Source organism: Rhincodon typus, chromosome 6 (genome assembly GCF_021869965.1).
Source record: "Rhincodon typus isolate 14 chromosome 6, sRhiTyp1.1, whole genome shotgun sequence".
NCBI lineage: Eukaryota > Metazoa > Chordata > Chondrichthyes > Orectolobiformes > Rhincodontidae > Rhincodon > Rhincodon typus.
In genome coordinates, this window is record NC_063337.1 from 48888052 (window position 1) to 48904644 (window position 16593).

The 16593-nt window shown below is 43.6% G+C and overlaps 1 protein-coding gene across 1 annotated transcript in view; it reads right to left on the minus strand.

Annotated features, from left to right (window-relative positions):
* LOC109916108 (transmembrane protein 182-like) overlaps positions 1–15476 on the minus strand; it is a 73852-nt gene extending 58376 nt beyond the window's left edge. Inside the window, exon 1 of the mRNA XM_020515819.2 lies at positions 15281–15476. Coding sequence (XP_020371408.2) covers positions 15281–15421 — 141 coding nt within the window. The 5' untranslated portion in view covers positions 15422–15476. The remainder of the gene's footprint in view (positions 1–15280) is intronic.
* Positions 15477–16593: the final 1117 nt, after the last annotated feature.

A 16593-nucleotide genomic window follows, 5' to 3' on the forward strand; every position in this document is an offset into this window, starting at 1 on the left:
ACTAAGCACTGAGCTTTATTTCTAGAATGCTAGAATTGGTAAGAAAGGAAGTTAGGTTAAACCTGTATGAAACCTAGATTAGTTCACAATGAAGTGTTCTGCATGCAGTTCTCATTACCATCATTTAAAAGAATAAAGTAGCACAGGAGTGATGCAGAGAAGATTTACCAGGATGGTATCAGAAATGCATTTGTGGGATAGGATTGACAGGATAGATCTCTTTCCCCTTCAAAGAAACAGACTGAGGGGTAATTTAATGGAGGTATTCAAAATTATGGAAGACTTTGATACAGTGGATAAAGACAGAATGTTTCCACTTATAAAGAAGGACATAACTACCGGCCATCAATATAAAATAGTCACCAAGGAACCAAATCAAGAATTCAAAAGAAACCTCTTTCCAAAGAAAACTAAAAATATGCACCAGTTACCAGAAGGAGTGGTTGAGTCAAACAGTATAGATAGATGCTATAGTATACTTGCATTTAAGGGGATTTCAGACAACCATTTATTTGAGAGACTCAGGAATATACATTATGAACAGAGGAAATTCAATGGTGCATAAATATAACCTTGACTGCTTGAAACAAATAGCTTGTTTCCGTGTTGTAAATCCAATGTAACCCAATTAGTTTTGTATCTTACTTAAGCATTCCCAAAAGACATTTCTGATTAAATTTGTTTGAAATAATCCAAAGGATCTATCTGCCTCAACTCCAGTTGCTTTGTTTATTTCAGGAAGAGAAAGGTAATTTTAGTCCTGGTGATTTCAAAAATGCTTTACTATCTGGGAAAATTCATGGTTAAGTGTATACTGCTCTGTGTGCACTTATAATTATTTCTGAATGTCATTTGGGAACTCACATCTGAGATTATTACATGTTCTATTCCTTGTTCTGGTCTTGACATGAAAAATAGATGGTTTTGACAAAGAAGTTCCAGTAGTTCAGAAAAATGTGGATATGTTCAGAGGACTAAGAAAATAGCTTCTTCAAACAAGATTTTGAAGTTGAAGTTTAAACAGGCATTGTCAATTGTTAAAGTGCATCCTTTGTGAATATGATGCAAATATGGTACAATGAGATTCATGTAAATCATGGTAATGAGCTGGATCTTACCGTTTCTTTTGCTACTTGCAAGTTGCATTGGGTTTATTTGAGGATTTTAAATCGTGAGGTCGAGCGAGCCCTCTTGCCATAAGTTACCAAACGCACCTACCCACCACTATGGCATCCCCAGTCTAATTTTCGCTCCACTTTACCATGTACTTGTCCCAAAACACCTCGCCGCTTACTGGATATCCCGAAATTGGCCAATATCTCTGGCACTAACACCACCTTTAGAAACCGTTTATACATCTGGTCAAGCCTCATCAGTCCAGAAGAGCCCTGCCCTGCTCCTGACGAACTCACTGAACATGCCAAGCAACGGGAAATTAGTCCAGAGATAGTAGGAACTGCAGATGCTGGAGAATCCAAGACAACAAGGTGCAGAGCTGGAGGAACACAGCAGGCCAAGCAGCATCATAGGAGCAAAAGGGCTGACGTTTCGGGCCTAGACCCTTCATCAGAAATGGGGGAGGGGAAGGGGGTTCTGAAAGAAATAGGGAGAGAGGGGGAGGCGGAAAGAAGATGGATAGAGGAGAAGATAGGTGGAGAGGAAACAGACAGGTCGAAGGGGCGGGGATGAAGCCAGTAAAGGTGAGTGTAGGTGGGGAGTTAGGGAGGGGATAGGTCAGTCCAGGGAGGACGGACAGGTCAAGGGGGAAATTAGCCCCCCGTCTTTGTGGGCAGGGGCCTGGAATTCCTACTGGATGGGGTGATGCACAACCGGGACGTCTTTTTCCCTCAGGACACGGAAGCCATGACACTCGGCCAAACCCTTGCCAACTGTGTCAGTGCAGTCTAAGCCGTTTGGAAGAATGCACAGCAGTATAGTAAGAAGATCAAGGACCTTCTCCGCCCTGCGAGCATAAATGCCACTGTCTTCTCTCCAATACCTCACACTCATTATTTCTGCTGCTGTAATATCCCCCACCAAGGCATATACTCTACCACGCTCACTGCAAAATCTTCCCCCATCTTGCCTGCATATCCACTCATTCACGTTCTCACCCACCCACCCCAACCCCTGACATTACTAACTCTGTGTCGCTCAGTGCTGCCTACATATTCCCTCAAGACGCCTCTCTGCCTGCACCAAAACTAACAGTTGTGCCACCTACATTTGTCTCTCTAATACCTGTCTCTCTCTCTCTCTCTCTCTCTCATTCCAGGAAGAAAACAGCCCACAGTAGAGCAGAAAGAATGATGACAGGCGATAGGCTGCTCGACATTCCAGCTCATCTCCATGGAGACCATCCTGACTCTTACTGTGCCAAGATCCTAGACTGATATTAGAGACTGCACTTGATTTAGTATGCCTGGGCCCCTTGACTGAAGGCTGTCCCTCAACTTGAATGGGGAGTGCTGACAACCATGACATGCTTCCTGGCTTTGTGTCTGGTCTAACGGCAATGCAAAATTGAAACAATGTAAGCCTGGTGAGTCTAACTGAGGGGGCAAAGTGCAAAAGGGCAGGGCAAGGCAGGGATCCTCACTGCGAGTGAGCACTATGCCAGCAAACAAATGGACCAGAGATGCAGCCTCGTCCATTCCACAAGCTGAACGTGTGTCGCTGAGGCAACTCTGGAAGTTGTTGTCATGCACAGGCCTCAGAAACCCTCACAGCCAGTCGCAAAATTGGAGGGAAATTCCAGGTTGAGAAGATCTGCAAGCTGTTCATAGCATTATTGGAATTAAAAAAAAAACACCCTATTCTTACATAGATTTATGTTTAGGCCTATGAAACAGACCATGAGACAAAGGAGCAGAAGTAAGCTATGCGGCCCATCAATTCTGCTCCGCCTTTCAATTTGATTTTGGCTGGTCTGATAATTCACAACTTCACTTTCCTACCTTATCCCCAAAACTATCAATTCCCTCACTGATTAAATATTTGTTTATTTGAGCCTTGAGTACATTTAATGACACAATCTCTACAGCTCCCTGCGGTAAAGAATTCCACAAATTCACAATCGTCTGATTCTAGATTCACCCACAAAGGGAAACAATCCCTCAGCATCTACTTTGCCACGAGCTCTAGGAATCTTGTGTGTTTCAAGAAAGTTACCTTTCATTCTTCTAAACTCCAATAAGTGCAAGCCCAATCTACTCAACCTCTTCTCAAAATAAAATCCTTCCATACCCAGGAACAACCTAGTGAATCTTCTCTGGGCTGCCTGCAATACCAGTATATCTTTCCTTGGGATGAAAAATGTTCACTGAAGGAGTAAGTAAAGAGGTTAACTTACTGAAGGAGTAAGTAAAGAGATTAACAACACAACAAATTCCACAACAACTCTGATAAGGAAGTGGACCTTTAGACCGAACTTTACACAATCAGGATGAAACATCCGCTGAAACAACAAATCCTGTGTGAAAAAACAATAGCAGCACTAATCATCACCTGCTTTGCAAGACACCTGGAACAGATTAAAGAACTGTGTACATGACTTGAGGGGGAGGTTGGCGCGTGACAGAAAATGTATATAACCTTTGAAATCGTCTGTAATAGCCAAGAAGTTTTGGTGAGGCCCCTTTGAGGTCCCTGCTTCTCCCAAAAGCTTTTGTTAATAAAGCTGTGTCCGACTCACTACAGAATTGTATTTGGTAATATTTTACCTACAACATCACAGTATTCCAGCTGTGGTCTAACAAGTACCTCGTATAATTTTAGAAAAATGTGCATATATTTATCCTTCATTCCTACTGAAACAAACACCAACATTCTGTTTGCCTTCCTTAATACTTGTTTGATTTACACTATCTGTAAATTTTACAGATAGTGTACGTAACTTGTACTTAACATACTTTACTCCCAAATCCCTCTATGTTGCAGCTTTCTGTGGTCCTTTCCTATTTAAACAATATTCAACTCCTCTATTCTTCCTGCCTATGTGCATAACCTCAATTCCCCTCATTATATTCCAGCCGCCAAGTTTTGCCCACTCACTTAACCTGTCTATATATAGCTCTGCAGACTCTGTGTCATACTCACCACTTGCCTTATCACCTATTTTTGTGTAGTCTGCAAACCTAGCTTCACTACATTTAGCTCATCCAAGTCATGAATATATATTGTAAATTATTGTGGCCCCAGTACTGATCTTTGTGACAATCCACTAGTTTCAGGTTGCCATTCTGAAAATGCCTCCCTTAACCCAACCATGTATCTTCTGTCAGCTGGCCAATCCTCTATCCTTGCTAATATACTATGCCAACACTATGGGCCCTAACGTTATTAAGTAGCTTCACGTGTGTTCTCTTGACAAAGTCATTGTGTTATACAGCATGGAAACAGACCCTTCAGTCCAACTCAACCACGCTGACCAGACATCCCAATCTGACCTAGTCCCATTTGCCAGCATTTGGCCCATATCCCTCTAAACCCTTCATATTCGTATACCCATCAAGATTCCTTTTAAATGTATTAACATTTAGAAGTTTTAGAAGTCTTAAAATCAAACACTAGGTTCAAATACCAAAGGACATCCTCTTCACTTGTAGCTTCAGGCAGTGATCTTTTTGTTTTAAAATCACGACCTCTGCAGATGCATGTGAAGACCTCCTACGACAGCTATGAAACTCCACTGCTTGTTTGTCATTCCAATGAAACCTGATCTCCAGAGCCCTTGTGCAATTTCTCAGTCTGACAGCTATGAAACTACATTTGTTAGCTGCTTCATAAAATCTCTGAATGTTTTGGAATTCCAAATATATTAGATCCATACTCCTGGTCACCTCCTCAAAGAATTCTAATAAGTTTTTCAGGCATGATTTCCCCTTCATGAAGCTGATGATGGTTTTCTAAATGCTCTGCTATTACATGGATGGCATGGCAGCTCAGTAGTTAGTACTGCTGCCTCACAGCACCAGGGACCTGGGTTTTACTCCATCCTCAGGTCACTGTCTGTGTGGGTTTCCTCCAGGTGCTGTGGTTTCCTCCCTGAGTCCAAAGATGTGCAGGCTAGGTAGATTGGTCGTGCTAAATTGCCCATAGTATTCAGGGATGTGCAGGCTAGGTGGATCATCCATGGGAAATGCAGGGTTACAGCAACAGGGTAAGGGGTAGATACTCTTCAGAGAGTTGGTCTGAACTTGATGGGCCGGATGGCCTGTTTAACACTGTAGGGATTCTACATTCTTTATCACAGGCTTTAATATTTTCCCAATGGAAGATGTTCAACCAATTGGTCTATAGTTAACTATTTTTTGTCTCTTTCCCTGCTTTTTTGAATAAGGGGGTAACATTGGTAGTTTTTCAATTCTTTTCCAGATGCTTTCTAAGCCTATATTTCTCCTCTCCCGAATTCTCTACGCTTCCACTTACGTAAAGCCTTTGCTACAGCCCTAGTTATTCAATTCACGAGGAAACAGTTCAATTGAAGCCTATCACACTGAAACCTCTTTCTTCTACAAAAGCCTCATTACCCGAAAGCCATTCTATCCACAGCAATCTTTGAGCCATGCATTTACTTCCTGACTTCATGTCTCCATGCCACACTGCCTGTTGCTCAGGTAACAACCATAAGATTACCACCTTGGAGGTTCTGCCTGTTAAATTAGCTCCTCATTGTTTGATTTTTTTCAGCAGTTCTAGTCTTTGCAGTATCAGTGATATCAACATGGGTGATGACACAATGAAGCAGTCTGGGAAGGGTGCAGTCAGCGTCACTGTACAGCTCCAACAACACTCAAGAAGCTCGACACCATCAAGGGCAAAACATCCTGCTTGGTTGGCACCACATCCAAACCATTCACTTCCTCCATCAATGCCCAGTTACAGCAGTGTGTAGCATCATGATTTTCTGTTCTGCTATTGCAGCTTGACCTGGTCTCTCCACCAAAATGCCTGGCTTGGGTTCCTGAAAAGAGAGCTTTCTCATGACACCAACCATGCTGTGTCACCTTACACACTTGCCACTGGTAGATTTTCTGAATGTTTGTTTCTTGTAAATACCTTTGAATTTCTATATTTTATTCACTGTGATTGATCGATTTTTTTTTAGTTTTTTTGTTACTTCATATTGCTACTACCTCTGTTGTGAGCCATCAGCTATACTTCTTTCAGATTTTGCAAGGGCTTTCCTTCCCTGTGCTTTAGTGCCTGGATGGATCTTGAAGCTTACTGGTCACTTTTGCTGCAGATCTTTTTATCATTATCCCCCCTCTTGGGGTTGGTTTACTGAACTGTCCTTGAACTGTTTACCCATATCACTGTACTATCACTGAGTTTCACTTTAGACTGTTACAGCCACTTTCCTCCAATTATGTGGATCTAATCACCCTTGCTACCATGTTGAAAGATGCACTTTACAGTCCTGTGATTAATGTAACTATGTACAAGGGATGCTAAGACAGAGCATGCTCCTGAAGTCTCAGGTTCCAAATCCATGTGCACCTTCCTCTAATACAATTGGCCACAGTTTCGAGGTTTTTGCAAGCTGTGTGGACGAGAGTGGGGACTGAAGAGCGGATGAGCAAACTGACCATGGCATCTTGGTATGGGAAACCATTCAGGTGCAGGGGCAGGTGGAGGAGAAGAGAAAAAAGGAATGAAGTGAGGTGGTGGGGTACAGTATAGTTAGGGAGATAAATACTATTCTCTGCAGTCATGTGCATGAGTCCCAAAGGCTACAATGCCTGCCCAGTGCCACATTTAAGAACATGCCCTTGGAGCTGGAGGAGAACTTGGAGGTGGAGGAGAGAGATCCAGTTGTCACTGTCCACATTGGTACTAACGACATTGGTAGGACTGGAAAAGAGCTTTCACTGAAACATTTTGAATGGCTAGGAGCTAAATTATGAATCCAAACCTCCAATATTGTAATCTCTAGATTGCTTCCTGAGCCCCAGGCAAACATGTAAATAAAGATGAGAAGTTAAATGTGTGATTGAAAGATTTGTGTGGGTGGAATGGCTTTCAGTGTGTGGGGCACTGGCACCAGTGCTGGGATAGAAGGGTGGGCTAGGCTTTAATTGAACCAAGCTGGGACAAGTGCCCTGGTCAAATAACTAGGGTTGCAGACAGGTTCAAACTAAATTAGGCGGGAGAGATTTTGGGAGAGATGGAATGTAGGCTTACAAAGCGAGAGAATTTGGCAGTATTACAGGACAGCTCTTTGGATAATGATACCCAAACAGGGAAAAGAAGTTGCAGAGATAGTAGGAACTGCCGATGCTGGAGAATCTGAACAAGGTGTAGAGCTAGATGAACACAGCAGGCCAAGCAGCATCAGAGGAGCAGGAAGGCTGACGTTTCGGGCCTAGACCCTTCTTCAGAAATGGTGGAGGGGAAGGGGATTCTAAAATAAATAGGGAGAAAGGTGGGGGGTGGGGAGCAGATAGAAGATGGATAAAGGAGAAGATAGGTGGAGAGGACACAGACAGGTCAAGGAGGCGGGTTGGAGCCAGTAAAGATGAGTGTAGGTGGGGAGTTAGGGAGGAGATAGGTCGGTCCAGGGAGGACGGACAGGTCAAGGAGGCGGGATGAGGCTAGTAAAAACAGTAGTAAATATGGTTAAAATGGGGAAAAATAGTAAAAAGTCAAAACTAATGGCTCTTTATTTGAATGAGTATAGTATTCAGAACAAGAGGAATGAATTAACGGCACAAATACAGTTAACGAGTATGATATTGCATCCATTATGGAGATATGGTTTTATATATACAGTAAATATTCCAGGATATGAAAGGTCAAGAGGAAGGAAAAGGTGGTGGGGTAGCATTATCAATAGGAGACAGACCAAGTATTAGAGCAAGAAATTATCTTGGTTTGGAAGATGTAGAGTCATTTGAGTTGAGGTAGGTTTTAATAAAACGGAACAAAGACTCTAGGAGGAGTAATCTATAGACCCCTCAACAGTAGCCATACAGTGAGACAGAGAATAAGTTGAATGATAACGAAGACAATACATTAATCATAGGTGGCTTTAGCCTTCATATAGATTGAATTGAACTGAATTGGCTTTATTGTCATGTGCACTCGAATCAGTGAAAAGTTTGCAATGTCGCTGCTTATGGCGCCATTTCAGGTACAAGATACCTAGATACAGCTACTTAAGCATTTGGTACAAAATTAAAAGATTAATAGATAAAAGTCCAGAATAAGAATAAAAAAGAAAAAAAGTACTCAAATTACAGACCTTTTCACTCAAGACTGTATCAGCATCTAGCCTTCAGTACGCAAAAGCCTCGCCTCCCTGCAACAGTCTCCATTCCAGGAATCAGCACCAGGACTTGCTCCAACACCAGCATCTGTTCCAGGGCTCACCTCCGGGACTCACCTCCCATGCCGGCCTTGTCTGGGTCTCACCTGCGACAGCCTCTGGCCTGGGACTCACCTCCCTCACCGACACGGTCCGACACCCACCTCCCCCACTGATCCAGTCTGGGACCCACCTCCCCCACTGACCCGGTCTAGGACCCACGTCCCCCACCGACCCGGTTCAGGACCCACCTCCCCCACCGACCCGGTCCGGGACCCACCTCCCCCACCGACCCAGTCCGGGACCCACCTCCCCCACTGACCCAGTCCAGGACCCGCCTCCCCCACCGACCCTGTCTGGGACCCACATTCCCCATTATCCAAAAGATTATCCAAAAAAAATTAAAGAGGGAGAAAATAATCTTTGAGGGTAAGCTTGTAAATAATATCAATACGGACGGCAGGAAATTAGTTAAATATACAAAAAGGAAGAGAAATGCCGAAGTGAATACAGGCCCTTTAGAGAATGCGGTTGATAATGCGGAATCTAGAAATAGCAGGAATTAATAAACCTTTTGCATCATCTTTACAGGAGAAGACATGAATAACATTTCAATATTTTTAAATCATCAAGGGACAATAGGGGGAGAGGAAATGAATATAATAACTGTCACTAGAGAAAAAGTGTGAGGGAAATTATTGGGGCTAAAGACTAATAAATCCCCTGGACCTGATAGGTTGCATCCTAGGATATTAAAGGAAGTAGCCACAGAGAATAATGGAAGCACTGGTGGTAATCTTGCAGGAACATAGAACATAAAACATACAGCTCAGGACAGGCCTTTCAGACCTCCATGTCTGCGCCAACTATAACGCAATTCTAAACTAATTCTATCTGCTTGTACGTGATCCATATCCCCCTGTTCCCTGCCTGTTCATGTACCTGTCTGAATGTCTCTTAAATATTGCTTTAGTATCTGCGTCTACCATCTCCCCTGTCATTTTAAACCTACGCTGACTAGCATTTGACATTTCCACCCGAGGAGAAAGACTCCCACTATCCCCTCTCATAATTTTATATATTTCTATATAAAAAATATAGCCTCTGCCTCTGCCTGCGACACTCGAGGGAAAACAATCCAAGTTTTTCCAATCTCTCCTTACAGCTAATACACTTCAAACCAGGCAACATCCTGGTGAACCTCTTTTGGACCCTCTCCAAAGCCTCCACATCCTATAGTGTGGGGACCTCAACTGCGCTCAGTACTCTAAATGTGACCTAACTAAAGTTTTATACAGCTGCAACATGACTTTTCAACTTTTACACTTGTTGCCCTAACCAATAAACGCAAGTGTGCCATATCATCTTCTACCTACCTTCTTTACCATCTTATCCACTTGTGTTGCCACTGGGACCCCAAGATCCCTCTCTATATCAGTGCTTCCAAGGGTCCTGCCATTTACTATATAATTTCCTTCTGTACTGGACTTCCCAAAATGCATCACTTCACAATTGTCCAGTTTAAACTATATCTGCCATTTCTCCGTCCAACTTTCCAACACTTGAAGGAACAGCATTTAAGGAATGCTAACAGACTGATAAAACTTTGGTTGACCCTATCCCATCTGCACAACTGGAGAAGTCAAATGCAATTTCAACTCTAGCTGTAATGGAACAGTTAATTGCACTTTCAAAATGTCAAGCACCACGCAAGAAAATAGAATCAGAGTTGGAAATGCAGATCTCTGGAGAACAACACTGCATAAGCATCAAACCCTGGACATATCCACAGACAGAAGCTGTTGTCTGAAGTCATTTAAATTCCAACATTAATCGGCTCATGGGTTGTGAGGCTAAACATGCTTACTTGACAGGTCTTATTTGAGTTGTTAAATGCAATAAAGTTTAAATAATTGTGTTAGTATTTGATTGTCTATGAGATGTCCTAATAAGTAGCTGAATTACAGGTAGCTTGTGATAACTTACACATAACATAACTGATCTATAACCTGTTGTGTCCTTTGATAACGTTCCTCACTTTCCACAACTCCACCAATTTTCATGTTGTCTGCAAAATTACTAATCAGACCACTTACATTTTCATCTAAATCACAGATTCTGGGAAAGTCCCAGAGGATCAGAAACAACCAACATAACACCTTTATTTAAAATGAGAAGAAGATAAATAATGGGTAACTATAAGCAAAATAACTTAACATCTATTACTGGGAGAATGTTAGACTCTGTTATGAAAGATGTAATAGCAGAGTACTTAGAAGTACACAACGTGTTCAAACACAATCAGTATGACTTCATGAATGAGAAGTCATGCCTGACAAATTTTCTGGAGTTATTTGACAAGGTAACACCAGGGCACATAAAGCTGAAGCATCAGATGTTATAAAACTGGATTATCAGAAGGCATTTGGTAAAGTACCACACATTAGGCCATTTAATACAACAGCACACTGTGTTGGAGGTAGTATATCAAAATGGATAGAAGATTTGTAAACTAATAGAAAACAGAGTTAAGATAGGTACGTTCCTAACCAACTTGCTCGTAGATGTTATCGCACATCTCTGGAGTAGGTTGGACTTGAATCTTGGCCTCCTAGTTTAGAGGTAAGGACACTACCATTGCACCACCAGAGTCCCTACAGAGCTGGGTAAGGGGGCATTTTTACCTTGGCAATCCGTAACTAATGAAGTGCCACAAAGTGCAGTGCTGCTGTCATAATTATTTATGATATAAGTTAACGACTTGGATGAGGAAAGTGAATGGACTCTCACCAAATTTGTGTATGACACCAAAACAAAAACAGTGGGAAGGCAAGTGTTAAGATGACACAAAGATTCTGCAGAGACATAGACTGATTAAGCGAATGGGCAAAATACTTGGCAGATGGAATGTGGGAATATGAAATGTTATGAACTGTGGCAGGAAGAAGAGGAGTTGACTATTATTTAATTGGAGACAGATATCAGAAAACTATAGATCAGAGAAATTTGGGAGTCTTCATCCATTAATCACAAAAAAAACTAGCAGTCATTTTAGCAAGTTCAAGTTCAGCAAGAAAGGATAATGAAAATTTGGCCTTTATTTCAAAGGGAAATAAGTATGAAAGTAGGAGATTCCGCTAAAACTATACAGGGCACTAGTTTGACCGCAGTGAGTGGTTTTGGGCTCCTTTTCCAAGGGAAGATATACTGGCATTGGAGGCAATCCAGAGAAGGCTCAGCAGTCTCTTTCACCAAGTATGGAAGCATTGTCTTATGAGGAGTAGTTTGCCTGTACTGATTGGAATTTAAAAGAATAAGAGATAACCTTATTGCAAATTACAAATTTTTTGGTGACTTTCCAAGTTAGATATGGAAAGCTTATTTCTCCTTGTAGAAGTGAAGGAACGGAGGATATAATCTTTGAAGAAAGCTTTGTGCTCAGCAGCCTGAAGGAAGAAAATGGCTTGGTAACATCATCTCAGCAGATCCCTTTATTTCAGACTGTATGACACGAAGCCCACAGATAGCGCTGTCTCACATATTATTCCTGTCCTCTATCATGGAGGTCTTAGATGACTGCCCACAGGAGAGGCTGGGCCAACCGTTACCTCTGGATGAGCTGATGACCAAGGCCCTGGACTAGGAGAAGGCCTTTGACAGGATATCACACACCTACACATGGGACGTGCTCTCCAGAATGGGCTGTGGGGAGGGAATTTGTAATTGGATCCAACTGCTTTACACCAACATCTTTAGCGCAGTCTCATCCAATGGGTAGGAATCAGAAAGCTTCCCAATCAGATCTGGAATCAGGCACGGCTGCCCACTTTCTCCTGCCTTGTTTGTGTGTTGCATAGATGCTTTTTCTGAGTCCTGAGTTTCAGGAAGGATGCAAGGCTGAGAGAGATGACTATTCCAGGCAACGGAGGCCTGAAGGTCAAAGCCTCCCTGTATGTGGATCACATCACCATTTCCTGCTTGCATCCAATCCACTGCCTTTGCACAGTCTCATTATCATCTGCGACAAGTTCAAACTGGCCTTGGCGGCCAAGAAAAATCAAGGCATGAGTGAGATCATGTTCTTTCGGAAATGGGCCAACCGATCTTTTAGCAACTTTGCCATCAGGACAGAGTACCTGAAGGTGCTGGGATTATGACTCAGAGGAGCTGGGGCGTGTGCTAAAACCTGAGAGGAACATATCGCCAAGGTGAGTCAGAAACTGGGCAGATGGGGGCTCCCTCTCCACTGTGGGCAAAAATCTGGCCATCGGGTATGAGGTACTCATTGTTGTTGTTGTATATGGCACAGGTCTGGCTTATTCCACAAACCTGCACCTTAGCAGTCACCCAAGTCATCTTCCACTTCATCTGGAGGAAAAGGATGGACTGTGTCTGAAGGGACACCATGTACAAAGCTCTGGATAAGGAGGGGGGTGGGCGAAGAACATACCCAACACCGCCCTCATCCTGAGCTACCTTTGTGTTTGGCTGCATCAAGCTGTGTGTAGACCCTTGTCACTACATACTGAGGTTCTATCTGTCCCCACTGTTGGGAAGGATGGGTCTGGCCTCATTGCTGCAGGACCCTTCAAGTAGTTCCATATCACCAGTCCTTCATGGAGAAATTTACAAAGAAAAACGCCTTTGAACACAAGTCCGTCAGGAAGAGGTCAGCACATAACGTCCTCAAGACCCCATGGGAAAAGAGGAGGGTGGATCCTGTCAGGGGGTTCCCTGAGCAGACTGTCAAAGTTATTTGGCAGAATGCCTCTTTTCCAGAACTTTCCAACAAGCACCAAGACATAGTTAGGCTGGTGGTAAGAAGGGCACTGCCCGTCAGACCCTTCATGTACCCCTGGACTCTCTCGCCACTACACGCTGCCCTCAAAGCGGGTTGCAGGGGTGACGATAGAGACTGTCACACATCTCCTTTGTAAAGAAGGTCCAGAGAGAGATGCAGTGATTTTAGTTAACGCTTTCCCTAAGCAGCTCCGTGATGCAGGACTCTGCTCTACAGTTTGTTCTCTGGGACGGACACCAAGACAAATATTGACTGCACCTGGAGAACCACCAATTCGGTGAAAAACACTCTTTGGTCTGCCCAAAACTTGCTGGTCTTTCAATGTAAATAGATGACCTTGACACAGTTGCAGATTGACACATTCCAAGGTCCAGGATTACATGCAGAGGGGCAAAATGAAATCTGGGGCAGCTGCCCACAAAGAGCAGTGGGGAATGAACACCATCTGAGGTCTTTCTGCCAGAGTATAATGAGTATATTCTGGCTCCCAAGACCAGTTTGAACTTGTCGTAGATGATCATGAGACTGTGCACTGACAGCGGATCAGATGTATAACGAGGATCTGAGATAACAAGGTGTAGAGCTGGATGAACACAGCAGGCGAAGCAGCATCAGAGGAGCAGAAAAGCTGACGTTTTAGGTCTGGACCCTTCAGAAAAGTTATCTGTTCAGTTGTCAGAACCTCCCAGTGCTTCCAAATGAACATAAACAGTTTCCAGCAGAAGTCAAAAATGCCTTTGTTTTTTGCAATTAAAGGGAAGCTCTGAGAAATGGCAAAATTCCAATGTCTAGTTTGGTTTTGCAAAGAACAGATTTTGAACATTTGTATGCGCTTATACATTTTTTATGAATACAGTATATTTTTGAAGTAAAAATGAGTAATAAACATTATAGTGGATAAAAGTAAGCGTACAATTAGACACGTGTGGTGTTCCTATCCATGTGGAATTGTTAACAATGAGGGAAGGGCAGTTTGACAATCCCTGCAATCCCTGTTGATTTTGAATTTACTGAGAACTATGTGTTATTGCGCCCTTGCCCTTTGTTTGATCAATGCATTATTTCGATACAGTTAAGGGCTTTCTTTAAAACAAAAGCAAATAATTGCCTGGTTGTACTATTTCTTAGGACATCCTGCTCTCTGAAACAACTCTGGGTCACCAACGCATCTGTGGGAGTCGAATCGCGATCTCTTTGCCAAATGATCTTGGTGATTCTGGGAGAACTGCCTCTTGGAGAAAGGGTACACACACACAGACACACACGGATCTGCTGATAGTGGGAAAGCGTGAAGTTAAATGGGAGGTCCATTCGGTTATCAGATCCTCCTTGCGCCTCAAATGCTCGTAAATAGAATCTGGTTCAAATAAGATATGCCTTTGGTTTGTTTGGATAAAGTCAAACTCCGACGTTGGTTTACTTCCTTGATATGCTACAGTACAGAACCGAAAGCGTTTGTGACTATGTACATATACAAAGGACTTTGTTTTGGACAAATAAAAGAAGTTGGGACAGCAGAGGGGAGGGCCAGTTTGCCTGCTGTACCTTCCAGAAAACCAAACACATAACGTCTCCGGGAGCACAGCCACGCAAATCAGAAAACAAACCCCACAGGCGAACGGTTCTGAAGCTCAAAGGAAACTTCCCAAAGCTTGCACGTAATGCATCGATCTTTAAATCGTGGACAGACACGCCGTCCTCTCCCACCACGTTCGAAAGTTGCAGCTCCTATTTCTGAAGTAAAACATCTGGGTGGATATTTATGGAGACTGGGCTGCTAGAAATAGATATTTACGTTCAAAGCCGGCTGACTGCTCCCTTTTGGCAATGAAGGTGCATCTGAGTCTGGGGTTTCAGCCGAGGACACGATCACAGAATCCCTACAGTGCGGAAGCAGGCCATTGAGTCCACACTGACCATGTGAAGAGTATCCCACCCAATCCCTTTAAACCCTGCGACTATCAGGGAGCGAACAGGGGACAGGGGGGAAAAGACTAAACAACGGGTAAATTAAGGGGGGGGGGGCATGAGGGGATAAGTGGGGGATTGAAAGAGGGAGCAGAAAGAGGCAGCAACCACACTCGCCAGTCAGAGAGAATTCCCTCCCCGTGGTCTGTGGGGAGTCGGGCAGCGTGCTGTGAGTGAGCTCCGTGTGGAGCAGTGACACTAACCTGCTCCAGCTCGGTGTTGTTCAGGCTTGGGTAGGTGACAGCGTGCAGCCAGTAATTGGTACAAGAAGTTAGGAAGAAGATGACCAGCCCGACGGCAGCGAACAGTCTCCCACAGTTCAGCCTCACTCGGAGGTTGTTCATGGTGGAGATGATACTGCTGCTGTGTGTGGTCGGGGGAGACTCTCCTGCTTGTAAATCTGCTGCTGGTGTATGTGTGTGTGGGTGGGTGGGTGGAAAATCCCTTTCTCCCAAACGCTGGAACTCACCGACAATGTGCTCCTCCCACACCAATCTGCATGGGAAATTCTTGAAAATCTCTCAGTCCGATTCAGTACGAAATGTTTTTCACTCCAAAAGCCTCAAAAATCAGAGCGTGCTATAAACGACACTTTTTTTTTGCCTCAAAGGAAATATGCACAAGGTTAAAGCTCTGTAAGATTCCCAAATTAAACCATGTCGCCACTGGGATGAGAATCTAAAACCAGGGACCCGGAATGCACGACAGTTACAAATTATTCAAGAGAAACGGTGGGTAGAATTGTTGGGCTCATTCAATTCACCTCATTTGCACACTGCTTCCACTTGTCTTCTTCAGATATTGGACAACTGTAACTTCTGTCATGAACGTTAGACGAATGGCCTGGCGAAAGCACCTCGGTATCTATGCATCGGGGCCTTCGTCCAACTCCATGTTCACGACATTCTCCCCTCCACTGCACGATCCATAGACACCATCACCTTCAACTTGCAACAGAAATTGCTGCAGAGACTTCTGGCAGCATCTGTGGAGAGAAAGCAGACTTAACGTTTTGGGTCCAGTGACCCTTCAACTTTTCGTTCACACAATTGGATGTTACCCATCCAGCTGTCTTACTACATAATCATTGCTTCTTTCAGACCAGCTCACACACAATTTCAGCCCTCCAGGTCTACACTCTGAAGCTCACAAACACTTGCATCATTGCATGTTTCTGCCACACTATCACAAGGACACAAATACTGATCTCATGCTTCTATATAGGATACACCTTATGGATCTTCACCTACTTTCTTCATGCTCACTCACTTTGTATTCTTCGGGAGACTTTTTTACCCACTTGTGAGACATGGGCGCCTCTGGCTGACTAGTATTTATTGCCTGTCCTGAGTTGTCCTTGAAAAGACAGTAAATCTCCATGGCTTGCATTGCTATTTAGAACAGTGGGAAAGGCAGGCGGCCTGTCACAACTCAGACCTTTGACCATTCAATAGTTGGACATATAGAGTAGGGTCAGAGGTACTATAATGAGTTACGGGTACCACCACAGTCCATC